The following is a 27637-nucleotide window of genomic DNA, read 5'->3' as shown; positions in this document are numbered from 1 at the left end:
CACATATTTGGGAAGCCTTTTCACAGTATACTGTAGATTAGTAACTTGGACTGGTAGCTTACATTACAGTGGGCCTTTTAACTCATATAAGTGGTTGAAGTATGCAGTCTCAAGAGACATGATAAGCATATATTATATTACAGACTGGATGGCTCTCTTCTATTTCATTGGAGTCTGTATTTGTGCCCAATTCGTTCTTGTGTCGTTGTTTTTTCTCTTACAGATTAGGAAAGTGCAGGTTAGGAGAGGGTATGGTATTAGGAAAAGCAACTTACAATGACCTGAGATTCAGTATAAAACCTCCTTTTTTGGGAAAGATTTCCATTGGAATTGTAGTAGTCTTCCATTGCAACTCATCCTATGTTTAAACAATAAATGTAGCTATGTAATTGCGGTTAACATAAGTTACATATTAGGAGAGGAGAGTCGTGTCAAATGATTTCCTTCCAACCTTGCGGTACACGTATGTTAATTAGTTTCCAGCACACATGTGGTTAAATCCCAGGTCTTTTGACAGCTGGCCAGTGGAGCGCATGCGCCGAAAACGTTAGTGACTTGAATAGGAGGGAACATAGCAACCACCAAATAACCTCGAGAGCGCTGCACATCATCTACCCAAAAAATTATGTCCATCTCACCGTCTTCACTTTTTCGAAGGTCTCCGTTTTATGGACCTTGAATGGCGCTGGTCACCGTTCAGCGTTCGCCAACACCCAGCACTACCTCCAGCCCCTGCGTGTCGGTGAGTGGTCGTACGTGAAAGCACGGGGGTTTAGGCTCAATTATAGCCACTGTTTTTGTTTAGGGTGAATGGCTAATAGTTAGCTAGCTTTCAGCAAATTAGCTTTCACAGGCTAGCTGAGGTTCCATGCGGTAACTTTTGTTATGTGGCTAGCTTTTTTTTCTACGCATGCTTTCCCGATATCTTGTTTAAAATGCTATTGTTTTTAAGATCTATGTTGTGTTGTGAATACATTTTTGTACGAGTAGACGTTTGCATAGACAAGTTAAACTTTCCAGACCCCATGTCGCTTACAGAACTGTGTCACAGCCAATAAACGCCGGCTAGATAGCTAGTGAAGTTTTCAGTTTTGCAATGCCAGCAATATATATCCAGATCTGCCCCAGAAGTGACATCAATGCAAAAATAAAATAAATAATGCATTAAAGAAGAATTGTGTTTTTATTGTGCAGTGGACTTTTTGCCCACTATCTCTTTTTGTTGCTAGTTTCCTGAGCACGTCTTACTGATTGGAGCAACGTTAAGTTCTTAAGTGCAAACCGTTTCAATAGTTTAAAATGCAAACACTCATGCCAACAGATCTAACCATCTTAAACCGTGCAGTGGACGATCCATCTGTGGGGCCAGTTCACATCAACTTGGTTCAAGTTATTCTCATGATAAGAAGTGCTGCACGAAAACCGGCTCATTACAGCTTGGCTGTCAGATGACTTCTCACCCTTTAGGGGACATTTCTCAGTCCTTGTGACACATGACGAGGGCTCATTGCTTTCTGCAGGGCTTGCTGACCTTACGTCCAACGTTTGTAGCCAGGCTGCCTATTCCTAGATATTGAGTCCAAACTCATCTTCCCTATTGAAATACAGTAGGGTGTTGTTTGGGATGCTTTTTTGGGACCCTTCAGGTGTGAAACACTGGCAGTGACTCCTCTCTGTGGCCGATCAATGCCCGAATCACATGAGGCCAGTCTAAATGAATTAGAGGGCCATGAGTATTGAACCATGTTCTTCCCAAGCAAGCATGAAAACAGCCAGACCAAAGGTCGACCCAGCAATGTACTGATGATTATGCGTTTTAGAGTCAGATTTCTGACTCTTATTTTTTTTAACCTGATTTCTTCATCGGTCAATGAGGTTATGTAGGTGAAAGGAGCAGACAGCGCCAGTCTCAAGGGTTGCCAGCTGATTGTCACGTGACCCATGCGAGACACCCATGTGAGTGCTCTTGTGAAAAGCCTGAAGCTTTCTACAGTGTGAGACTCCTCAGCCCCATTCTACTGGCAGGCACATCAAGACTCCAACCAGGTCAGCGTTTTCACGGCTGGTGACTTTGTATGGATGGGCGTTTATTGTTTTAGCTGTGAACTGCCAACAGAATTAATATGTGCTCTGGCTTGTCACTTGGACCCTCGTCCCCAGGCTATTTGAGCAGCGCACGGCGACTGTTCATAGTTGGCCTCGCGAAAGTGACATGTCATTTTATGGGAGTGACCTTAATATATTTGTCAGCAATTGATTTTTAGCAAATCAAAATACTGCGAGGTGCTGCTCCAAACGTAACAGTGTTTCTGATGTTTGATTCGCTAAATGAACCAGCCTGACATAAGAGATACACTAGAGCTGTGGAGTGTCCACTCCTGCCATCAGCTGTAAAGGAATGCCTCCTTTGTAAAAGTTATATTCTTCATGGCTGACGTGTGTTTTTTCTGTCTTTGGAATGAAAATATTGAGGAGAAATAGTGGATTTTTGGTTGGTTTCTGGTGTAGCATGTTCAGGATGCTGATGGCAAGAAAATGCTTGTATTGTATCTTTGCTGTTTGTTACTACACCTACTGTAGCTAGCTAGCTAACTGGGCCTGCCTGTTAAAAGTACAAAAGAAAACCAGCTAACTGTCTGCAACATTAAAGCGAGGTTCCTTCAGTAGGCTAACTAGCTACACGTAGTAACATCATTTGTATTCTGATCAAAGAGTTTTAATGAAGAATTGCCTTGATTGGAGGTTCGGTGAACAAGACACATGAGGGAAGGCATTGTGGGAGTTGATTGGTTGGTTGAAATTTCTACTGTGCCAGGAATTTCTCAACGTTCTTATTTGCTGTAACGGCTTTTTGCCTGAATTCCTGCAGACTGGTGATACTCTGATGAAAACATTATTGGCCGACATCGATTGCTCACCTTTTCAGCTCAGGGATTTGACCTGTTTTTATATTTTTCTTTATTTTTTCAAATGCTTCTAACTGCCAGGCTACCTGCGGCCATCTGTGATCATTAAAGCTATGCAAGATTCAGCTGTAGTCTATTTCTTTGTCATTAGACTAACGGACCAAAGTGTCCGATGTTGACATGCCAATTATTGACCTTTGTGTTTTGTAAACATAAAACCAGAGTTTGGGGATAACTGGGTGGGAGAATCTCCCTAGGAACAAACATTCCTCTCCTCATTAATGGCATACAATCCCCTGTAGGTCCTTTTTGTGTGTGGGGGGGCATGGTAACCATGGAGACGGGCTTGTACATGGTGCGTGTAGTGTGATGTTGCAGCAACTCCTGTTGAAAACCTTTACCTTTGGCTGTGCTACAAAGTTAAACATGTTGTTGACTGCCATTGGGGTGGATTCTATGTCACTGTCTTTGGGGACCCCATTTGTTCCGGCACGTGGCCGCACCCCTAAGGACTTCACTGGCAGGAAAATCCCTTGTCAGTGTGTGGAGGAGTAGCCACATTGTGACGTGTGTGTGTGTGTTGTCTGTGGATGTGTCAGTACTCTTGTCTGCTCTCTCCCCAGGAAACAGGCAGCGGCGAGGAGGACCGACACTCCCAGCCCCGGAGGTAAGTTTAGACCATCGCCCATATCGCCAACGTTAGGGGGCCTCGGCCAACTGCAAATAAGAAGGGAACAACCGCCAGGTAGCTCTGGGACTGGCCTCCGACAACCACTGAGTGTGTCCAGACAGAGACCACTGGGGGGGGATTGTGTTGACTGAGGTTGGTGGGCTTTGACAGTGATGGGAAGAGATGGTCTCCGGGGCTTACCTAACGGACACTGCCTTTGAGGCCGTTCACTGTTTCTATGTAGTCACCGGGATAGGATGTCCGTTGTCTTTGGCTGATTCCCACCTGATGACCCAGTTTGGAGTCATGTCCAGCCAGGTCATTCGGGCAGAACAGAGGATCGTTAGCGTAACAAGGGAATATAATGAAGATGGCCTGAATGTCTTTGGCGGTGCTATAGAGTTAGGCTGGATTTGAACCCGTGCTGCTTCACTAGGTGTTTCTCCTTAGCAGCATGTCACCAGATGGGTTCACCGTAGTCCACTGAACTGGCGTTTCTGTGTCTGATTAGTTTTACAATACTTTTAAGGTTAAAGTTATCGTAGGAAATAAGTGATGTTATATACTTTTTTTTTTTTTATGTGCAAAAGCTTCCACAAGCTTCTGGTTCTTTTGGTCAGGAATCCAGAGACTCCATTTTATTTATTTACATTATGCCAGTTTGCATCTTCTATTTTATGAGAGTAACCAGTTAAACGTAACAGGCTGTGGTTCTGTATGAAGGCTCCAGTTGTAATGCTCCTGCCGTTACATTTGCATGTTTGTATCAGATCTGCGTCTTCGGCTGACTTACCTCAGTAGTGGTGTGTCCAGGAGGACAGGACTTCCCTGTTGTTGTTTTGGGCTAATTTGGTTGTCTTGATGTCATCTGCAGTGTTTCAAAGATGAAGGTCCATACCTCATAGTTATAGTAGGTTAGGGCTAGAAGTTTTATAAGGTTAGTCTATTCAGATGCCGTATCTTAATTGAACCATACTGTTGTTGCAGGATTTCTCCTGCTCGTCTCGATGTGCGTACTGGGAGTATACTCTGTATTTGAACGCTACGGACATTCATTTAGATTCTGAGGATTTCAGACCTCATTTGCCCCAAATGTATCTACTAAAAAAAAAATCCTGTTGAATTTCTCTTCCGCTTGTCGTCTCTGCTCGAGTCACCTGGGTCCTGTAGTTCCCGCTACTTTCCACCAGGGAGAGTTTGTGGACCTGAGTTCTTGTCCCATGCCCACAGAAATCAAGAGATCCTCAAAAAGTCAGATCTGCGCCAACTTTTATTTTGGAGGGGACCATTGTGCAAAACCGAAACACGCAGGTATTTAAAACCATTTCCATTATTACCAGGCTATGGAATGAAGGCTCCAGTTGTAACACTCCTGCGGTAACATTTGCATGTTTGTGTCAGATCTGCATCGTCGGCTGGTTGACGTCAGTAGTGGTCTGTCCAGGAGAACAGGGCCTCCCTGTTGTTGTTTGTTCACCTGGATGCCTTGATGTCAGTGGTACGGTTTCATTCACCCAAGGGGACACTAATCATTATAGGTTACGCTGTGGGATAGCCTACAAAGATGCCCTAGTTTTCATCATTCTGATGTTTCAAAAAGATGTACCTGCACAGCAGGATATGCCAACGTAAGATGTTTCCACATTTAGTAGAGATTTCAGGACGACACAAATGCCTGCGTGTTCTAATGATAACGGTCTCCAGGTAGGCAAAGGCTTTTACCTGAAAAGCGTTCTAAATGAAATGTTTGACTAAAGGCTAGCACATATCTACCTGGTAGAATCATCACTACTTATGCCAACCCATGGGGTCTTAAACATGTGAGCTTGAGTGTCAAAAACTGACAAATCAAGCCTTTTGTTTTGGTGTCAGGTTCCGTTTTGGTGTCGGGTATTGTAACTGAACCTGGTATCGGTACTGAAGTATGGGTGTTGTGTCAACACATTCATCACACTGTTTTTTGGCTTTGTTCTGAGAAGGAGCCGCCGTCATGCGGGCCTAATGGGTTTCGGGTCCCGGAGAACTCCTTGACAGAAAATGAGTCCCATATTGTGCTCTGCGCTGATTTCACCATGCAACGCCGCCCCCTGTGCTAGAGGACATGTGGGTCCCATTATGTATTAGGTAATAAAACGACCACGGTGAGGTCATTTCCCCCTGCCCGGCCCATTTCAACATCCTACATGTGAACGTGTTGAGATCTTGGGCTGCTTGGTCATGTGGGCCTCTCACTAGCCACTTTCTCCCCCTCACCCCTTCTTTCTGACCCCTGTGGCTGGTTATGTAACAGAGCCCCCAGATTAACGTGACATGCACCGCACAAGTACCCAGACACTAGTAATACATTTGCATGTAACTGGCGAGCGGAGAGAGAACAGCTGCGTCTTTCGAGGGGCGAAGTTGTTCTGCATCCTCCATGTTCAGGTGGTCAGAGGTGAGATATTAACTTACTCAAACAGTGGAGCCAGTTCTGCCCAAGGACGTTAATTAATTTGATTGGTTGGCTCACTGGTGAGGGCGGAGCTTGTGACAACTCTGAAGTCTCATTTGAAATTAACATTTAAAACCGTAAGGGTTACGATTAGGGCTTAAGTTTAGGTTTGCAAAACTGGCAGGCAGGCAGTCAGACATGGTGGCTGTGATTAAGTGTCTATGTGATAATGTGCATTGCCTGTGAATGTCCAGCCTGGTCATGGTCCACAAATCCCTTCCATAGAAATATCTCTGTTGGACCACTGGCCTACTGACAGGGCAGAAATGTAGTTTAAAGGATGTTATGGGTCCTTTCTGTGACCTTGTCTGTCCATTGTTCCACACTCTGCGTTTCCTTTGAAACACGGCCCTGCTGAGACCCGAGGGAGAGGAGTGGAGTTCCCGGACCCAGTCAGGGAGGCAGGAGCGCGTGCTCCCTGATTTGGCCGGAGGAGCAGGTTATTCTGGCCTGGGGGGGATATGGGTTAGGGTTACCTCGCTCGGTGTTCACACGGTCCCGTTGCAGGCTGAAGGTGCTCTGACCCCCTGGGGTCACGGTCTGTCATTGCACTATGACCCTCTCGTCGGTCTGGCTTTCAGGGACATCATTCCTGGCCACCACTTCCACCCTGCTTCTTCAATGTCTTACATGGTTCCTCACTCCGGAAGACGAAACTGTAGATGGATTTATTTTGAACTAGTGGTGCCGTTAAAGGACATCCTAACCATAGATTATTCTCTCTACTTTCAGAACAATCTGACGTCAAGTGAACGGACGTTTTCTTTAACCTGCAGCAAAAGTTTATTTTTTAGACACTTTTGGTCTAGCCTTTTTCAGTGATGTTTTGTCCTATAAATCAGGAATTCCTGACATAATTATACATTGTTTAAATGAACCTACTTCCAAATAAACCTATATCCAACTATCACAGATGTTTACTACTTATTTTCCGCTATGGTCCTGATCATATCCAGGTTTTTGTCTACTTCCATGGCACCGCAATTTAAGCATCTTTATTTCTTTGTTAAAATAAATCGTTTATAGGTAAATGGGTCTCACAACCTAATAGGTTAATTGGCGGGAAAACAGTTGATCAGACTGGCCTTTGGCGAAAGCACCTTGGTCAAAGCATTAGCCTGTAATTTGCATGGTCTAGCGACCCCACATTGATCTGATTGGTTATGCAGTCTCGGTTAAGTGTTCTTCTGACTGCTGTCATCGGAATTGGCTCCTCCCATCTAGCTTCAGTGCAGCATGCCTTAAGGAAACAGCTGCTATCTGGCAGCAGAGCAGGATGTTGGGGGTAACTTGAGGAGTTCTCAGAGACCCAAGGCATGGCCTGCATTCACAGACCTTTTTGTTGTAACTCCCATTCAGAGAGAGGGATGAACAGGCCATTCAAAATCAGACCCACACGTTGCTGTAAACATGTCCTCTAGTATTACCAGTCAAAACCTAATAGTATGAATTAATAGTAGTAGTTGTAAAAGTGGTGTTTCAGTATCTGTTGGTTGAATGTGAGCTGCCATACAGACATCAGGAGAGGAGTGGGGGGGAGGGAGCAAACCACGTGGCAACGCGCTTTGTGACCAGCTCCGCCCAGGTAGTAGTGAGAGGTCCTCCGTCGGTGTCCCTCTGATGTCATCTGGAGTGTACATGGAGTAAAGTTTTACAGCACTTTGTAAACACTGAGGGTAACAGTGTCTCCCGTCGCTGCCAACTGCTTCGTCTGTTTGGCCGCTTTGATTTTACAGCTTTATAGAGGTCTGATAGGAGCTACGTTTTGGTGCTTGATGTTTTCATGTGGCCTGGGAATGGCTGGCACGCGGGCAGTGGGAAGCATCAGGGGACTGCATTGACCGGTGGTTCTCAAACCTTTCCTGGGGACCACAGCTGGTCCATTAATTAGATGTATTCCAGAGCTGGCAAATCTGAATCTGCTTGTCTGCTAATTATCAAGCCGTTTGGCTGCTTGATTCATGTGGGATTGTTCTGGGCTACAAAAAAGTTGAGATGGCTGGGGTCCCCAGCAGAGGTTTGACTAAAAATGCATTCACGTGTCAGACTGTTCACCAGTCAGATCATCTCTGGAGGAATAGGGTGTGTGTTTGTGTATTTTTTTTGTTGCTGTTGTTGCTTAAACTGGCAAGGAAGGAAGTCTGTAGTCTGTAAGGACAGGAGGAGGTGTTCTTTCAGAACCGTCCCATTTGTTCTGTTCACGCGTTAACACTTTTATTCTTCACAAAAGGTCAGGTTGTGTTAATTGAATTTCCAGGACTGGCTTCTGAAAAGATGACAATGGTAAGCAGGAAGAGCAGTTGTGTGTAGTCATGGAGGAGACCGTCAATACTGGACCTTTCCTTGCAGTACAACGAGGACAAGGATACTATATTATTAATAATTTGTTTTATTTGTGTGTGTGTGTGTGTGTGTGTGTGTGTGTGCGTGTACGTGTACGTGTACGTGTACGTGTACGTGTACGTGTACGTGTACGTGTACGTGTACGTGTACGTGTGCGTGTGCGTGTGCGTGTGCGTGTGCGTGTGCGTGTGTGTACGTGTACGTGTACGTGTACGTGTACGTGTACGTGTACGTGTACGTGTACGTGTACGTGTACGTGTACGTGTACGTGTACGTGTACGTGTACGTGTACGTGTACGTGTACGTGTACGTGTGTACACATCCCAAGTCTGGGAGAGCATGGTCATGGCCACAGAGGACAAGGAACATTTGAGGACAACAACACAAAACATGGCTGCCATAGTTTGCCTGGTGTGGCTTGGCTCGTGTAATACTGTGGTCATCACATGCCAAAGGGGCGCCACTTGCCTGTCGATTTATTATTTTGATTAATTACAAAACAAAACTGTCATGTTGGAAAAACCACACACAAAAACATTTTACCTGGCCAAGGGGGTAAACACACTTCTAGATCTCCTGTTGACACTGACTAATCTACACAAAGTCCAAAGTTGCTCACGCTTATCTCATGTTTGAAATCGGCCCCAAACTGTCTGAAGTGGGATGAAGTAAAATAAGGAACTCTTGGCAAAAACAACCATTAAACATCCCAGTAAAATGCCAGGGTCCTAAACACACGCTGTCCATTTAAACAGACTTCATACACCCCTCACCGTCCTCTTCAACCTTATCACTTGCCCTTCTGATACCAACAATGGCCAACACCTGAGTCCTTAGATAAGCATTACAAAAGAGTTGTTTGGATAACAACAGGGCAACTCCTTCCCAGGTGTGGTGCATGTTGGTTTGAATAGGTAAATAAAAGTTTGAAAACTTGATGTGCCATTTCTATGGAGTCCATCCCCTTGAAAATGCCTTAGTATTTTAAATGGCCGAATTACCTTTGAGTGACATCAAACCCAATATTGAGTTGCCTGCACGCTATTTCTATTTTTCATACGCTCACGTGCCCTTATAGTGGCTGAAGTTTATGGCAGTGCAAGTATTTTGAAATAAGGGAATGATAGCCTCATTGTCTATCAGTGGTTAGTTTGAATAGCATTAGGCTATTCAAGCTGTAATAATTAATGGTTCGCCTTCTGGTGGTTAATGTCCGCGGTATGGTTAATTTGTCAGTCTATTTCCAGATCCAGTTGAACCATTTATCGAGAATTTCAAGTTGCAGACTGCGTTTTCACTGCAAGTTTAAAGGCGAACCAGTGCACATGAGCACGTCATTATTTCAACAGTTCTGAACTTGTTGAACGTCACAATTTCGTTCTGTATTCCAAAGCTGTCGCTGCGCGAGTGTCCGTTGTGTTTTGTTTCTGGTCGCCCTCCCCTAGTCAATCCGCGGCATTTAGAAGCACATGTCAGTGGCTCCACCTCCCTCATGTTCATTTGGAGTGGTGTCCGCCTGTGTCCGCAGTTAAACGCTTCTACAGCAGGAGCACCGACACATTAGGCTATTGATCTGAGATCAGTTGAAGGTTCCCAGAGCCAGAATAATTCCGTGCGATTTACACAAAACTGAGAAGTGCGATTAAGAAATACAGTTGTTCGTTGATTGTGAAAGTACCATTTTGGTTTGTCGATTTATTTATTTGTATAGACTGTAAACTTTATTTTGATAGCTGCCTGTTTTATAATGCCATGAAGAAAATGGTTTGACAAACTGTCAAAAAGATATCGCGTTCACTGGAATAGATAGTAAGGACCAATGGTCGAAGTGGAGTGAGAGCCGTTTCGAGGATATTTTGCGCCGCCGATCTTATCACCTTTCGGTGTGCTGCTACAGACATGACGCTCGGTATGTCGGCAACCGGCAGTTCTGCGGAGAGTTGCTTCTGCTCGTGCTGTGGTGCGAAGATGATGCCCTACTTTTCCGACGACGGAGTCGCGTCTCAGAACCAGATCAACCAACTGTGAGTTGACATTTTGCCGATAAACATTTTCAAACTCCACACCATAAATGTTTCTCAATTGGGTAACTCTCCGCATGCAGTGGACATTGTTCAACTAAAGTATGTGTACATTTCATTTAGATTTTCGTTTAGCAGAGTTACGAAATGATTGCGAAGGAATCTCAGATGTATTTGCAATAACACTCATTTCCCTAAAGTGACGTAACAGGATGTAAGTAATCTTGACAGGGCTTCCTCTCCGGTCATCATTAGGTTCTAGACACAAACTGATGTTTAAACAATTTGTCTGTCCGCTTAGCATTGCATTTTAACCATTATATTAATTTCATGCATAACCTTAAACGATGACTAAAAGGCAAATGTTTGTTTCAAAGTGTTTTGACATTTTGGCAGTAGTATCTAGTTATAAAATCTAACTTCGGACGAGCTGCTACCTTCCTCTGCTGGCCCTTGAGGTGAATCATCTATCTCCAGACACGTCTGATTCAAGTCAATTAGTCAGGTATCCAATGACATCTGCCCTTTGAACTAAAGTGAAAGAATAAGCCTGACAATCTTGAGTACTTTAAACTGGCTTTTCCTCTTGTATGCCAGTGCCTTTTTGAATCTATATTATTTTCAATTGACTGGAATCTGACTTGTCTGATTCCAGTCAATTAGATTAAATCAAACTGATTTAGCTGGATTATTTATCAATTATATTTGAGGTCCTGAGAAAAGCTTCTATATCATATCCATCCATAAAAGAAATGTATTCAATACTTGTTTGCAATACTGACTGAAACCCTATTTGGTAAAGGCTACATAACCAACTGAAAACCACTTTTCACTGGGAACCACTTGCAAGGTGCATGAGGTATACCTCTATTTTCACATCCATGTCCAGTGAAATAATTAACTCGTTGGAAGTGTTTCATGTTCATTAGTTACTTGGAACACACTTGTAATACTGATGCCACCTGTGTATGTTGTTATAATAGTCCCACTGTTTGGAAGTTGACCCCCCCCCCCCCCCCCCCCCCCCCCCCCCCCGCTGATTTGCATCAAAAGAACGTTTTGCCCTCTGTCTACTGGAAGGTGACCTGCTGATGTTGTCTGCGGTCCATGAACTCGCTTTGGCCTGTTTCTATGGCTAGTGTTCTTTGGGGCTACTACTCATTTGCGTTTGGGGCAGACATCACCATTATATTGCAATAGGGTACAGGGATTTTATTGTGATTTGATGTTTCAAGCCTATTGCTTAGTATGCATCTGCTGCAGTGTGAGAGTCATGAGAGAACCAGTTTAGAAATGAATGTACTGGAAATGGAAAACAAGCTATAAAGGAAAATACTAGAGTTGAATAGACTAGTCCAGTCAGGTTGGGTCTAATTCCAGTGCACAGACCTAGCATCCTCATAGGTTAAGTCTAATTCCAGTGCCCAGACTGTATACTTGCATTATAGCTAACAGTTCACTGTTATTTAAATTCTGTAACACTGATGTTATGTATACTATACTCACATCTACAGACACACTGCCTCACAGAAATGTGTATCCATTAAATGGCACCAGAGGAATCCACTTCCTTGTTAATTTCTTCAGAACATCATTTCTGCTAAGCCTTCTCAGGAAAGACACATGGCACCATTAAAGCCCTTTATGAAGGTGTCATGGCCTCCGTATCTAACCACCTGTATGTCAACCCAATCCAGTACATATGTATCGGTTCTGACACTAGTTTGGTTTTAAAACCAACAGTTTATTGGCTGGTAACTACGCTAGAAATAGCCCAGGGGAATGTCGGTGTCAGAGAGACTAATGTTTAACCGTGGGCAGCCTGAGGTAATTGCAGGTCTCCAGTGTTTGGCTACCTGCTGGAACCCTGAAATCTGAAAACGTCACTGTCCTACTAATCATATTGAAAATGTGCACCCCTCCCCAAACACGTGTGCATTCCTATCACTTTGGTTAAAAGAACTTGGATGTGACTCACTTTAAGGGTGTGTTTTAACACTGGCAGACATAGAAGGACATGTGAGTGGTGTTTTGCTAGCTGTCTACTGGGTTTTATAAATGTGCAATGAGGAAGAAAAGTAAATAAGGAACTGACTACTCATTTTGACTAGCCCCTTAACCAGGTAGGCCACTTAGATTACAATGACCAGACAGGGCCGGCCAGCATGCTGAAAAAGGGTGTGTTCATAACAAACAAACGGTTCTAACCTGTTTGCAAGCACAATGAATACAAGTTGGCTAGAGACATGGACACGCTGGCTCCTCATCTGCACTTGGGTTTGTACCTCAGGTTATCTGATACGGGTTTCTCTTCGGTCCTGCTGGGATACATTTGGCCAAATGGGTGGATGCGCATCATGCGTGATTGTGGTTTACATGTTTAACTCAAAGGTTTAATTCCTGAGAAAATTTAGTTCTAAGTGGGTCGCATTACAGAACGATCTATGCTAAATATATAATGTACAAGCGTTGGATGTATTAGATGAATGCTATTTGAAACTGTTTATTTCACATTTTATTGTAAAAAAAAGGCTCACTTTATAGGATAGAGCCTATAATTTTGTGAATTTGTCCAAGTTTGATAATAACAGATGACATTTAGGCCATGCGGCCCAGCCTTAATTTAAATTGGGAGATCTTCAAATGTCGCGTTAGACTGCCAATGAACCAGACACGTAACAACTCGACTGTTTTGGGATTACGGTGTGTCAACAGTAGTTATGGTTAGTAATTATAACAGGCACGCACGCACGCACGCGCGTGCAGGTGACCTAAATCTGTCTTCCTTCCATGTGTCTGTAAATCTTTATACACGCCCTCAAGTGAGTCAGGTTCATATACTTTTTGGCATTTCCTGATATTAGCAGGAATTCAGGTGACCCCCGTGTGTTTGGTGTGGAGTACAGAGGGCTGGGTGGCCGGCGGGAGGCTTTGTGTTCAACATTTGTGGGACAATGCCAGTTTTCAGGGTTCCAGCAGGTAGCCAAACACTGGAGACCTGCAATTACCTCAGGCTGCCCACGGTTAAACATTACAGTCTCTCTGACACAGACATTCCCCTGGGCTATTTCTAGAGTAGTTACCAGCCAATAAACTGTCGATTTTAAAATCAAACTAGTGTCAGAACCGATACATATGTACTGGATTGGGTTGACATACAGGTGGTTAGATACGGACGCCATGACACCTTCATAAAGGGCTTTAATTGTGCTATGGGTCTTTCCTGAGAAGGCTTAGCAGAAATGATGTTCTGAAGAAATTAACAAGGAAGTGGATTCCTCTGGTGCCATTTAATGGATACACATTTCTGTGAGGCAGTGTGTCTGTAGATAACATCAGTGTTACAGAATTTAAATGACAGTGAACTGTTAGCTATAATGCAAGTATACAGTCTGGGCACTGGAATTAGACTTAACCTATGAGGATGCTAGGTCTGTGCACTGGAATTAGACTTAACCTATGAGGATGCTAGGTCTGTGCACTGGAATTAGACGTAACCTATGAGGATGCTAGGTCTTTGCACTGGAATTAGACTTAACCTATGAGGATGCTAGGTCTGTGCACTGGAATTAGCCCCAACCTATGAGGATGCTAGGTCTGTGCACTGGAATTAGCCCCAACCTATGAGGATGCTAGGTCTGTGCACTGGAATTAGCCCCAACCTGACTGGACTTAATAGGAAACTGGCAGTTGAGACCCCGACCTAAAACCAGCTCTACAACCACTCTCACAGGTTCACTCAGTCTATGTTTAGAATCTACCTCTCTCTTTCTTTCTGTCTGTCTGTATCTGTCTGTCTGTTTCTGTCTTTCTGTCTCTCTGTCTGTCTCAGACGTGTCCTTACCTCTCCTATTACTGTGTTGATGTTTAGTAGGGTCCACAAGGAACATTTGACCTTGTGGGGAAACTTTCTCCAGTTCTGTTTCATGTTAAGTTAGAATTGGGATTGGGGATAATGGTTAGGTTTTGGTTTGTGTGGTGAAGGTTAGGTTCATGTGTTCCTGTAAGGATAGAGGGGCTAAAACTTGTATGTCTGTCTCCGGTCCTAATCTGTACTTCAGGATGTGCCAGAATGCACTCTCTCTCTATCAGAGCCCCTCTTTTTTTCTCCTAAGGCCTCCTAAGGCCTTCAGCAGCATAGGCTGGGCCCCTACAGCCTGGGCCTATATTTATCTCTGCCCTGTCAGTGGGACTAATATGGGCAGGGACAGAGGGAGGGGTTGGAGAGGGCACCTTACATAGTGATGATTGTGTCTGTGCCCTAACAAGTACTCTCCTGGCCTGTGCTTGTTGCCAAAAGCTGACCCTACACCCCCCCCCCCCGTCTAATCTACTTGGGGGAAGAGGAGAGGATACCTGGTCTCTTCTCTGTCTTGCTTTCCTCTAAATATGACCTTACAGCACGTCTGCACAGTAAAAGATCTCCTGCTGTCCATAGGCATGAATTGTGTCCGTCTTTCTCCCGTTATACGACCCCGGCGGCCGTAGACGTTTGGTCAGTAGCACCGTCAGTTGTTAAGTCCCTCCTGGAGGACGGAAAGGCTCCCTATGACCTCTGATCTGACCAGTTTGGATGTGCTTTACATGGTACCGCCACCCAAGAGGGAGTGCGGTTTGTGACCATGTCAAGTACAGTAGCTGATCCAGGCAGTTGGTCTACGGTTATTTATAGTTGTCGCTAAAGAAACCGATATATTTTTAACTCCAGTAAAATAAAACACCCTTGACAGGAGTGTGTCTGGATACCTGGTTTTAGATTGTGACGCTAGTGGGCGGTGCTAGTGGGCGGTGCTAGTGGGCGGTGCTAGTGGGCGGTGCTAGTGGGCGGTGCTAGTGGGCGGTGCTAGTGGGCGGTGCTAGTGGGCGGTGCTGAAGGGGGCGGTTGTATATTATGCTTGACATTGTCTGACGGTCTTCTAGTGGAAATCATGAGATGGACCCTTTTTTCTCTCACACATTTAGAGGAGGTGCCGCTCCCCTACTGTTATGGGGGGTGCGTACTGCACCATGGTTGAGGAGTTTATTAGACACAGCTCTACAGCGAGGAGGGAGGGATACGGATCGAGAGACAGGCTGATACATTGAGGGAGAAGAGGTGCTTTATCTGTTTATTTGGATCGTAAAGATCTAGAGGTACGGTGTAATGAAGAGAGATGAAGGGGGGGAGGGAGGGAGGGGGGCAGGGAGGGAGAGAGGTGTGATGAGTTAGGCAGAGAGGAAACAGCTGGGTTAAGGGTGAGTGGGTCAGGATGGGAAATGAGCTCAACTCATCCAGTCTGTCTCTCTCTTAATCTCTCTGTGTTTTCTCTGTCATGTTTCTCTCTGTCATGTTTCTCTCTATCTCGTTCTGTCTCTGTCCTTTTTCCTTTCTTTCTCCATTTCTGAACAGTATGACATCTGTGTATTCTGTAATATGCGTACACACACTGACTCTATGTCCATCGCATGGTAGACAACACAACCAGACCATCAGCTGCCTGGGTCTGCTAGTGTTCAGACAACCTGATGAAGAATGACCCCAGCCAGACTTTTTCTTCTCCCCTCAATCAGCATCAGCGAGAGCTTCCTGACGGTGAAGGGTGCCGCCCTCTTCCTGCCTCGGGGGAATGGCTCCTCCTCTTCCTCGGCGCCTCGCCTCAGCCAGCGACGTAATAAACATACAGGTATGCAGACGGATATCTATTACCTGAACACGCCCCAGTACTCAACACAGAGGCGCTGAACACGCCCCAGTACTCAACACAGAGGCGCTGAACACGCCCCAGTACTCAACACAGAGGCGCTGAACACGCCCCAGTACTCAACACAGAGGCGCTGAACATCCCCCAGTACTCAACACAGAGGCGCTGAACATCCCCCAGTACTCAACACAGAGGCGCTGAACACCCCCCAGTACTAAACACAGAGGCGTGGGGAAGCAGTATTTGGGACTGCGAAATTACACTTGGAACAATAAAGCCGTGACGTTGACATGTGCAATACGTCGCAATAGCAAGCAGTATTTTGAAACCCGTCTCTGCTGAGTCTTAGTTTCATTCCCACACATGCCCAGCCCTTCCTGTCACTTGAGCAGCGTAGTTCCTCCTCGCTTTTAGATTTCACTAAAGATTTCGTGTGCTGTCCTGTTGAATTAACCAGCCGGTGGTTGGCAATTTTTGCATTCCATTTCGGCGTTTCTGACAGTTCTGGGCGTGTTGTAACACCCTCTCCCCCCTCCTCAGGTGACCTCCAGCAGCACCTACAGACCATGTTCACTGTCCTGCGTCCTGAGGACAACATCCGCCTGGTACTGCTCTCCCGTGTCTCACCCCCCGCTGCTCTCCCGTGTCTCACCCCCACTCTCTTCAAGTTCAAATATTATATGCGTCATCTATCCATGAAATGCTGGGATATTTGACATTGATGCCATTTAGCAACGTAGCGCAGCTGATGTTTACATGTTTACATTAACCCGACCTCTTACCTTTCCCATCAGGCAGTGCGTCTGGAGAGTGCCTACGCCCAGCCTCAGTGCACCCGCTACATGGTGGTGGTGTCTACCAATGGGAGGCAGGACACTGAGGAGAGTGTGGTGCTGGGAATGGACTTCAGCTCCGCAGACAGGTTTGTAGGTCCCACCCCTGGCTGTCTGATTGGCTGGCTGTCTGATGTAGTAGACGCTCAGTAAAGTGTGTGTGTGTGTGTGGGAGGGGGGGGTGGTCTCACCAACAACAACAACAGATATATTTAGAAACCTGCTTGAAAAGGAACTGGGTTTGATGCTGATAATGTTGTCTTATCAGTGGTTCCAAATCCGGCAGGTGTTGTTGATGTGGGGGAGGATGCAGGGTAGGTTCTTATACCAGACGTGGGCTGACCGTGTGTGTCTCAAGGAGTAGAGTACCAGCCCCTGTGTCAGGGCCTCAACAGCCTGGGGTATCAGTGCAGACATGTACTTCTTGGTGTTTGGGAGGCTCTGCAGATAGCAGGCCTGTCTGAAACCCAGTCAACTAGCAGCTTTGCTCGTGGTCAACCTGGTGGTGTGAAAAAGGGCTTTCCTGTAACAAACATGTCTAGACTTTCAGAACCTTTCATTGTTTAAACTGGTCTTTTGATTTTAAACACGATTTGAATGCAGAAACTACATTAAAGTGTGTGTGTGTTGTGTTGTTTATCAGCTCTTGCACCGTCGGGCTGGTTTTACCCCTGTGGAGCGACACACTGATTCACTTGGATGGAGATGGGTAAGAACACTGTCTCCACCCATTTCCGTCTCCTTCCTGCATCAGCTGTAGTTTTGCCCTTTGGGCCCCTCATAACTTGTCTGTGTCTGTCTGTAGGGGCTTCAGTGTGTCCACGGTCAACAGGGTCCATGTCTTCAAACCAGTGTCTGTACAGGCCATGTGGTGAGCCCCCTGCCTTTCTCCTGTCTCCTCATACCTCTCTCCCACTGACCTGTTCTGTTCTTAGGTCTCCTTCTCCCCCCTCTGTCTATCTCTGTCTGTCTGGCTTCTTCACTAACCTCTCCCTCTCTCCTCCGGCTCTGGCTCCTCCTCTAACCTCTCCCTCTCTCCTCCGGCTCTGGCTCCTCCTCTAACCTCTCCCTCTCTCCTCCAGGTCTGGCTCCTCCTCTAACCTCTCCCTCTCTCCTCCGGCTCTGGCTCCTCCTCTAACCTCTCCCTCTCTCCTCCGGCTCTGGCTCCTCCTCTAACCTCTCCCTCTCTCCTCCGGCTCTGGCTCCTCCTCTAACCTCTCCCTCTCTCCTCCGGCTCTGGCTCCTCCTCTAACCTCTCCCTCTCTCCTCCGGCTCTGGCTCCTCCTCTAACCTCTCCCTCTCTCCTCCAGGTCTGCTCTCCAGTCTCTCCATAAGGCCTGTGAGGTGGCCCGTTGCCATAACTACTACCCCGGGAGTCTGTTTCTGACCTGGGTCAGTTACTACCAGAGCCGCGTCTCCTCTGACCAGGTCTGCATAAACCAGTGGAACGCCATGCAGGATGTCCAGTCCCACCGGGCCGACTCGCCAATCCTCTTCACCGACGTGTGAGTGCACACAGTACAGTGATATGGCACACACACACACACACACACACTTCACAACTGTTTTGATGTCTTGTGACTAGTAGGTCAAATCTGGACTCACACCAACCCCCCCCAAATACAACAACATTGCCCAATTACTAGTCTCATGTAACTGCACCTACCAAGTCATGTTACTGTCACACCTCGCTGGGAGGTCTGGAGGATGTTTTGCTCCGGTCCGCCATGCCCCATGAACCAGGAATACATCATGACTTTGTGGTTGAATGATTCCTGGAATCGGGAGGAAGTTGGGCAACAAACCCAGAATCCTCCATCCAGGGTTTCTGTTTAGCCAGGGAATGGATTGACCTTCCTGGAAATGTGCGACCCCGTTTATGACTGACATCAGCAGTCAACGGTGTTCTGTAGCAACAACCAACCTGGGCGCCACACAGAGGTTTAGGTATTTATTAACCGGGAAAGTCCCCACACAGAAACATTGACACGTGCCTGCTCCACAGAGCTCTTTTAGGAGGCCAGTCTAAAAGCAGACCCCTGGCTTCGGTGCCCAGGCCGTCCAAAATAACCCCCTGAATGTGGCAGCTTGATTTACCCGTGGAAAGACTCCGTGGACGAATGGACAGAAGCAGGTGAAAGAGGACGGTCCTGAGAGGAAGGGTAGACGATGGACGGGATAATTCAGTGGAAATATGTGCTCTCGAACATGTTGGAGAACATTTCTAATGGAGGAATGGAATGAGTGGCACGGCGGCAGGGTGAAGGGTTCAAACCCCATTCCTGTCTAACGCCGTTTCACCGGAGCGCCGAGGATAGTAAGGCTCTCGCCAAGTTTCCTCATTGACCTGTAACAAACGCCACAGCTAGCTTTTAGCCCTGCACGTACCGTGGAAATATACACCCATAAACACTCACACACACACACACACACACACACACACACACTGCAATAAGGCAAACAATGCAAGTGTTTGTAAAACGTTTGGGGTCAGTGCCAAAGTAACGATACCTCTTCATGACACAATTTAATTAGATTTTGCTGTTGGCAGTTTCCTTAAAGTCAGTGTTCAGGCTCACTAACTCAGGCTTCCACCCACATCTGTCCATGCAATTACGTGCAATTAATAGGTTGAATTTGTACAGTGGCACTGCGGAATGGTGTTTATGGTGCTTTTATGTGTCTGGGTCAAAAAGGTTTAAAATTAGGTCAACTGAAATGTCATTCCAATGCACAGTTTACTGCTCGACGTTGGCTGCATTTGAAATGGAAATGACCTGTGTGATGGAGGGGGAATGGATACTGAGGGAGGAGAGAGGGTCTGAGGGGTCCTTATCAGGGCATGTCTAGCCCCCCAGCACCGGAACATGTTGCTAAATTTGGCCTCAAAATGGAAGGAGGGGAGTCAGTAAGGGAAAGATGGACAAGTCATTTAGTGTGGTGTAGATGATTTTGTTTTTAGTGTGGTGTAGATGATTCTGTTTTTAGTGTGGTGTTGATGATTTTGTCATTTAGTGTGGTGTAGATGGATTTTGTCATTTAGTGTGGTGTAGATGATTTTGTCATTTAGTGTGGTGTAGATGGATTTTGTCATTTAGTGTGGTGTAGATGGATTTTGTCATTTAGTGTGGTGTAGATGATTTTGTTTTTAGTGTGGTGTAGATGATTTTGTTTTTAGTGTGGTGTAGATGATTTTGTTTTTAGTGTGGTGTAGATGATTTTGTTTTTAGTGTGGTGTTGATGATTTTGTCATTTAGTGTGGTGTAGATGGATTTTGTCATTTAGTGTGGTGTAGATGATTTTGTTTTTAGTGTGGTGTAGATGATTTTGTCATTTAGTGTGGTGTAGATGGATTTTGTCATTTAGTGTGGTGTAGATGGATTTTGTCATTTAGTGTGGTGTAGATGGATTTTGTCATTTAGTGTGGTGTAGATGGATTTTGTCATTTAGTGTGGTGTAGATGAATTTTGTCATTCAGTGTGGTGTAGATGGATTTTGTCATTCAGTGTGGTGTAGATGGATTTTGTCATTCAGTGTGGTGTAGATGGATTTTGTCATTCTGTGTGGTGTAGATGGATTTTGTCATTCTGTGTGGTGTAGATGGATTTTGTCATTCAGTGTGGTGTAGATGGATTTTGTCATTCAGTGTGGTGTAGATGGATTTTGTCATTCAGTGTGGTGTAGATGGATTTTGTCATTCAGTGTGGTGTAGATGGATTTTGTCATTCAGTGTGGTGTAGATGGATTTTGTCATTCAGTGTGGTGTAGATGGATTTTGTCATTCAGTGTGGTGTAGATGGATTTTGTCATTCAGTGTGGTGTAGATGATTTAGTGAGTTGTTTTAAAGTAATTTACTGTGGTGTGTGTAGAGTTCTTTGTTTTGATGGAGCAAAGTGTGTGTCCTCAGATGTGTTCTGAGGGTGTGTGTTTTATTTGTCTGCAGGCCAACGGAGAGGGAGCGTACCGAGCGGCTGATCAAGACTCGCCTCAGGGAGATCATGATGCAGAAAGACCTGGAGAACGTCACCTCCAAAGAGGTAGGTTAGAGACAGCCCCACTGTCTCTACCGGTTGGTTACAATATATTTTATTAGTTGTAAAGGGTGCCAGACCGTTATAACGTTTTCTGCTAGTCTTAATGGGTTCTCTCCTGGTCACAACAAATTATTATTTTTTAGTTTTTTCTATTTAACTGTCTCTACTGTTAAAAGGTTTTCCGCTAGTTTAAAAAAAATGACTGGTTCGTCTCCAGATTCGTACAGAGCTGGAGATGCAGATGGTGTGCAACCTTCGAGAGTTTAAGGAGTTCATCGACAATGAGATGATCGTCATCCTGGGTCAGATGGACAGCCCCACAGAGATCTTTGACCACGTCTACTTAGTAAGAACACCGTGCTTTATTACCTACACGATGGCTGTCCAAATAATGGCACTGTTTTTTGGGACCCCTTATATAGAATGTATGTAGGTCCATAATCGTTTTCTTTTTTGTGATTTTAGTGACCTTTTATTTTCTAGTGATTTAAATGTACTTGAGGGACATTCTAAGGTAATAATTTTTACTGAAAATGGTTTGACTTACCTCTTATTTTGTATATAGGGTTCTGAGTGGAACGCGTCTAACTTAGAAGAGCTGCAGAACAGCGGGTAAGAGGGCTTTCTGAGAGATGGATGTCAAAGTTGAGATTTAAAACATGGTTTCATTACTGACTGAGTGCACATTTCCACCTTTAACACTTTGTGTTTCACTCCTTCAGTGTGAGGTACATCCTCAACGTGACGCGGGAGATTGACAATTTCTTCCCAGGAATGTTTGAGTACCACAACATACGCGTGTATGACGAGGAAGCCACCAACCTCCTGGAGTACTGGAATGACACCTACAAGTTCATAACCAAGGCCAAGTAAGCACTGATGGTTCATAACCAAGGCCAAGTAAGCACTCTGATGGTTCATAACCGAGGCCAAGTAAGCACTCTGATGGTTCATAACCGAGGCCAAGTAAGCACTCTGATGGTTCATAACCGAGGCCAAGTGAGCACTCTGATGGTTCATAACCGAGGCCAAGTGAGCACTCTGATGGTTCTTAACCGAGGCCAAGTGAGCACTCTGATGGTTCATAACCGAGGCCAAGTGAGCACTCTGATGGTTCATAACCGAGGCCAAGTAAGCACTCTGATGGTTCATAACCGAGGCCAAGTAAGCACTCTGATGGTTCATAACCGAGGCCAAGTAAGCACTCTGATGGTTCATAACCGAGGCCAAGTAAGCACTCTGATGGTTCATAACCGAGGCCAAGTAAGCACTCTGATGGTTCATAACCGAGGCCAAGTGAGCACTCTGATGGTTCATAACCGAGGCCAATTGAGCACTCTGATTTAATGTACTTTTAGGCATGTATAAATAACAATTTGATTGTTACTAAGTTTTCTAAATATATTTACACAATTTTGTGCTTATTTGTTTTTAGCAAGTTATGAATGGACTATACTATAACCTTAAGATGCTGGATCAATACATTGCACTGTCCAGTGGTACTGTGCAGGTCTGTGTCCTTTAACCCCAGCCTTGTCTTTTCCCATCAGGAAGGCGGGTGCTAAGTGTCTGGTCCACTGTAAGATGGGAGTGAGCCGTTCCGCGTCCACGGTGATCGCCTACGCCATGAAGGAGTATGGCTGGGACCTGGGGAGGGCCTTCGACCATGTGAAGGAGCGCCGTACCGTCACAAAACCCAACCCCTCTTTCATGAGACAGTTAGAGGAGTACCAGGGAATCCTGTTGGCCAGGTACACATGGGAGTGCACAGACATGCATGTCCACACACACACACACACACACACACACACACACACACAAATCTCACCCACACTCACCTGAGGTAAGTTCAACAAGGCTTCTATTTTGTGGCAACCAATTAACTTAGTAAACATTTCTGTTAAATGATTTGAATGCCCATTATAAAATGTTAAACATTGAAAATCTACGTGATATAAGCATTACTGTGGTGTTGTAGCCTTAGAATTGACACATTCACCACACACAACCTTCTTGGAATATGTTGGCTAACATTCTCAGCTAACACAACAAATGCAGTATGTTAGGCAACCTTGTTGAACACACCTCTCCTACATTGACTGTGCTTCAGTTGTTCATGGTGGAATGAATTAGTGAACTTCATGTGACTGTTTTCTTTGTTCCTTCTCTTGGTTCCTCTTTGTTTCTCTTCAGTAAACAGAGGCACAACAAGCTGTGGCGTTCCCACTCTGACAGCGACCTCTCGGAGCGTTACGAGACCCCGCTGTGTAAGACCAGACCCCACAGCCACACACTGGGCCGCTCTGACCTCCACCACCACGACGGGCCCGCCCCCTCCCTGAAACACCTCCTGGCCTCAGCCGTGCTCCAGGCGCTGGGCGGCGCCGACGAGCCCGACGGCCAGACGGAAGGCTCGCTAACCTCAGGCACAAACTCTGAGCCCTCCCGACTCACCCGTTCCCACTCCCACTCCCCGGTGTCTGGTCTGTCCAACGGCCTGGGTGAGTCCCGGGAGACGCTCTTCCTCCCGCTGCTTCCCCGGCCCCAGGCAGCCGCGGTGCACCAAGACGCCGTGGACAACTCGTCTCTGGCGGCTGTGGCCGTGACTGTGCCCGTCGCCGCCGTCCCCCACCCTCCCCCCTCGTTGCATGTCCCCCCTCCGTCCCCCCAACTATCGGCCAAAGTCCCCCACCTAGGTTTGAGCGGCCCACGGCTGCCCAGCCCTGTGCCTGAATTAAAATCTCACTGTGCTGCGCTGACCCTGGATTTGCCTGACCCCGGCCGCTCCGAGGTCATACCTCAGGCCGCCCTGCAGTCCAGCGACAATGCCACCAATACCTCGGGGCGCCCCCTGACTGACCCGCTGGGCGGTAGAGGGGACTGCGTCACCATGATCTCCCCGGGCGAACCCATGGGCCCGGTCCCCCCCACCATGCCTCTCTCTGAAGGACCCTGTGACAACGATGACAATAACAACCCCCGGGGCACCGCCGACCCCCCCGACGGTACCCACGCCAGCTCGTCCTCCAACCTCAGCACGGACAGCATAGACTTTTTCAGCGCGCGCGAGAAGTTCCTGGGCCTGTCGGAGCAGGCGGCTCCGCGGACGCCCCAGTCTCGGTGCCCCACTCAGGAGCCGCGGCCGCTGTCTCTCGAGGACCCCGCCGGGGAACCCCCAGCGACCGAGCTGGAGGAGCAGGGAAAGGTGAGGCGTAGGTTTTTTTTATTGCACCAACATGAGTTTTGAATGGCGCGTGCCAGCTTCCTGCTGTGATGTTTATCTCCAAGCTCCAGCGCCCGACACCCAGACATGCCTGGAGTGGACTAATCAACAGGATTAGAATGCCCTGGGGAGACACTCAATGGGATGGAGCTGAATCTAGTTAACTAATCTAATAGATAAGGAAGGATCGCTGTTTTCCATGTACAATACTGCCCCCTACTGAGAGGCCGACCGACAGAGCAACTGGGATAAGCAAGGCCAAAAAAAACGTTTCCAATTCAGTCTTGTGAAATCTGACTTAATTAAGCAGCCTCTTAATTATTCATTATATATAAAATATCAGGATTCAGATTTAGTTTCTTTGTGTTTTTCTGGGGCTGTCAGTGTACTTATTTAGGATCATCCATTTAGATCAACATAAATAGGATTACGTGGACAGAAGGGACCTGATTCTGGACCAGCGCACAGAAGCTGTTGATCCATGTTGACTCAGACTTTGTAGACCAGTGTCTCCCTGTCCTCAGTCCACATTGTTGTTTTAACTCTCAACTGGCACCACTGATTCAGTTAGTCAAGGGCTTGACTGACTGAATTGATTGAATTGACCCGACTGATTGAATCAAGTGTCCCAGTTTAGGATGAAAATACATTTTAAAAAACACTGAACTGTCAGCACCGAGCGGATCAGAGGTTTGGGATACCTTGTTCTAGATGGCTATGATCTATAGATGTTGTCATTAATTACATTTTGTTTTCTTTTAATGGCCCAGTATTCCAAGATGAAATTGAAATGATTGTTTCTGTTCCCCCTCTCTCAGAACTCCCCCACTACGGAAGACGGCTCGGCCCAAGCCTTGTCTCCTCACCCCGACAACGGCGTGTCAGTCCGCCATCTTGTCACGGAGATAGAGTCCATATCCCACCCCGCGGCCCCTGTCTGGTTCTCCCAGCAGCTGGGCCCCGAGGACCATGATGGGGAGACCCCACTGACCCCGCCCTGTTACCCACAATCCCCCTCCACGCCGCCTTCCGATTTGCCGGCCGGCTCAGTGCGCAGGGCCACTAAACAGCTGGAACAGAAGTTGAGGCAGGAGCTGGACTTGCCTCTCAGCACCTTGCCTAGCCAACGCTCACCTCTCCACACACCAAGTACTGACTCTCCTGCCGCAGACTGCCCCCCCCTGGTCTCTCCTGCCGCAGACTGCCCCCCCCTGGTCTCTCCTGCCGCAGACTGCCCCCCCCTGGTCTCTCCTGCCGCAGACTGCCCCCCCCTGGTCTCTCCTGCCGCAGACTGCCCCCCCCTGGTCTCTCCTGCCGCAGACTGCCCCCCCCTGGTCTCTCCTGCCGCAGACTGCCCCCCCCTGGTCTCTCCTGCCGCAGACTGCCCCCCCCTGGTCTCTCCTGCCGCAGACTGCCCCCCCCTGGTCTCTCCTGCCGCAGACTGCCCCCCCCTGGTCTCTCCTGCCGCAGACTGCCCTCCCCTGGTCTCTCCTGCCGCAGACTGCCTTCTGCAGCACAGGCTTACCTCTACTCCTGATCTCCGAACTCTGACTGAGGTTTTCAGTGTGTCACAAGGAGACACAGAGTCAGCCAGAGGGATGGAGCAGGGAAGGTTTGTTGTCTCAGACATGGACATTGGCCCACACCCTGTCTTCCCTTCCTACCCAAATGCTCACCCCTTCTCTGGCCCTGTCCCCACCATCGCGCTGCCTTCTCTGGATCTGTCTCCGGCTCATCCCCCCCCCTCTCCTACACGGCTGTGGCTGGAGGGAGTGACCGCCCTGGACTCGGACACGGACGGCCCATCCCCGCTCCACCGCGGCAGACTGGCTCTGGCTCGCAGCAGCGAGGAGCTGGCCAAGATCCAGGAGACCCTGAGGGAGCTTCATGCTTTCCTGTATGAGGCAGGGGGCTTCGGCGCTGGCAAGGGCCCCGGGACTTTGGGTCAGGCGGCTTCCCTCCACGGGCGGTATCGCAGGGAGACGCCCAGGTGGCAGAGGGCCATGGAGGTGGAGGCGCGAATCCGCCAGGCGGGCCTCACTACCCCCTCACTGATGAAGCGGTCGGCCTCGCTGGCCAAACTGGACTGCCTGGAGCTGTCAGCCAATGACTTAAGTGACTGGGACCTCCGGCCCCCCACCAAAAACAACCACCGCCCTCAGGGACCCCCACCGGTGCCTATCCCCAACCGCACCGGCCCAGACGACGTCTCCAAGAAGCTGCGCATTTTGTCTGTAAGCCCGCCCATCTCCCCCAGCCTACTGGATCCAGACAGGACTGAGAGTGACAATCCAAAGCTGGGGACTGAGGATGATCCCTCCCCTTCAGCTTTTCTCCTTCAAGGGGAGGAGCGAGAGGAGGGGCTGGAGACAGACCACTCCCCCCAGCTCACCTGCACCCAGTCCCCAAAGAGCGCTGTCCCTATGGTGGCCAGCGCACGGCAACAGCAGCCGCTCGGGAAGAGTCACCCACAGCGCCGGCTCCGCAAGGCTGCTGACAAGAGACGGACTGCCACGCTGTTCTACAATACCATGTGACCTCAGTGGGTGGGACAGACCCTAGACAGAGTGTCTGAGAATGAATGTCTGTGTATGTTGACGAGCGGTGTTGGAACATGTGTAACCTGTTAGTGTGGACTTTAGTAGTCTGTGTGTCTTCAGGCAAAGTGTGTGCGTGTGTGTTTCTATGTGAATGTATGTTACCGTGGATCAGTGTGTTTTCAGTGCTTAAACTAGGGGGCTGTTTCTCAAAAACATGCACTTTACTCGCTCTTGTTTTTCATGTTTTTAAATATTTGTTGAAGTTAGTTTTCGTTTTGTTTTTTTACCTGGGGAGTATTTTTTTGCACTGATTTTATGGTAGCCTGTGTCGATCTACCTGTCTAGAAGAGTATAAGTCACATCCTTTTCTCCTTTTAAACGAGACGAATTTGATATTCTTTTTTATCCTGTGCTTAACTGTGACTATTAAAGAAATAAAAGTACATTATGATCTTGATTTCGTGTTTTAATCGACAGTAGTTAGACAAGAAATCCACTGGGAGGCGCACACGACATTAATGATCAGGCGCTGTTGCGGAGCTAGTTGACAGATGGAAATGTTTTCTACGGAGCCAACATGATTACATACTTTTTTAGAGGGGCGTGTTTGTTTATGACGTTTCTCTGAACGCTCCATAATACCTCGGCCTGTCTTAAAATCTCCCATGTAGACAGCAAGTGAAACTTGTAAATTACGGCTTTGTTGTTCCGTGATTCCTTACACCTCCCTATTTCTCGCGCTCTTCTTTTCTTGTGTTTTGAGAAGCGGCTGAGGAGAGACGATGTCAGGACACAAAAATTGAGAAGCACCAGTGACCACTTGTCTGCACTCCAGGATATTTTACGCTGAACGTGACACTCCCTGCTGTTGCGCTTGATTCATCAGTTTAAAAG

The 27637-nt window shown here is 47.1% G+C and overlaps 1 protein-coding gene across 6 annotated transcripts; it reads left to right on the top strand.

Annotated features, from left to right (window-relative positions):
- The first annotated feature begins 522 nt into the window (after positions 1-522).
- ssh2a (slingshot protein phosphatase 2a) lies at positions 523-27200 on the top strand. 6 transcript variants are annotated; one of them, XM_029119779.2, is made up of 15 exons: positions 523-742; positions 3530-3573; positions 15982-16094; positions 16653-16717; positions 16907-17034; positions 17589-17654; positions 17751-17816; positions 18256-18450; positions 20890-20983; positions 21198-21326; positions 21546-21592; positions 21703-21849; positions 22531-22731; positions 23174-24185; positions 25022-27200. In XM_029119779.2, the coding sequence occupies exons 1-15, from the start codon at positions 680-682 to the stop codon at positions 26738-26740; spliced, it is 4089 nt and encodes a 1362-aa protein (XP_028975612.2). In that variant the 5' UTR covers positions 523-679; the 3' UTR covers positions 26741-27200. The 6 variants fall into 6 exon arrangements, with proteins under 6 accessions (XP_028975612.2, XP_034147845.1, XP_028975631.2 ...); XM_034291954.1 differs by lacking the exon at positions 523-742 and adding an exon at positions 2010-2046; XM_029119788.2 differs by lacking the exons at positions 523-742; positions 3530-3573 and adding an exon at positions 9608-10434 and having other exon boundaries at positions 23174-23967; positions 24145-24185.
- The last annotated feature ends 437 nt before the right edge of the window (positions 27201-27637 follow it).

Source organism: Esox lucius, chromosome 1, assembly GCF_011004845.1.
Source record: "Esox lucius isolate fEsoLuc1 chromosome 1, fEsoLuc1.pri, whole genome shotgun sequence".
NCBI lineage: Eukaryota > Metazoa > Chordata > Actinopteri > Esociformes > Esocidae > Esox > Esox lucius.
Note: the sequence above shows the minus strand (reverse complement) of the source record. Positions and strands in the feature narration are given on the sequence as shown.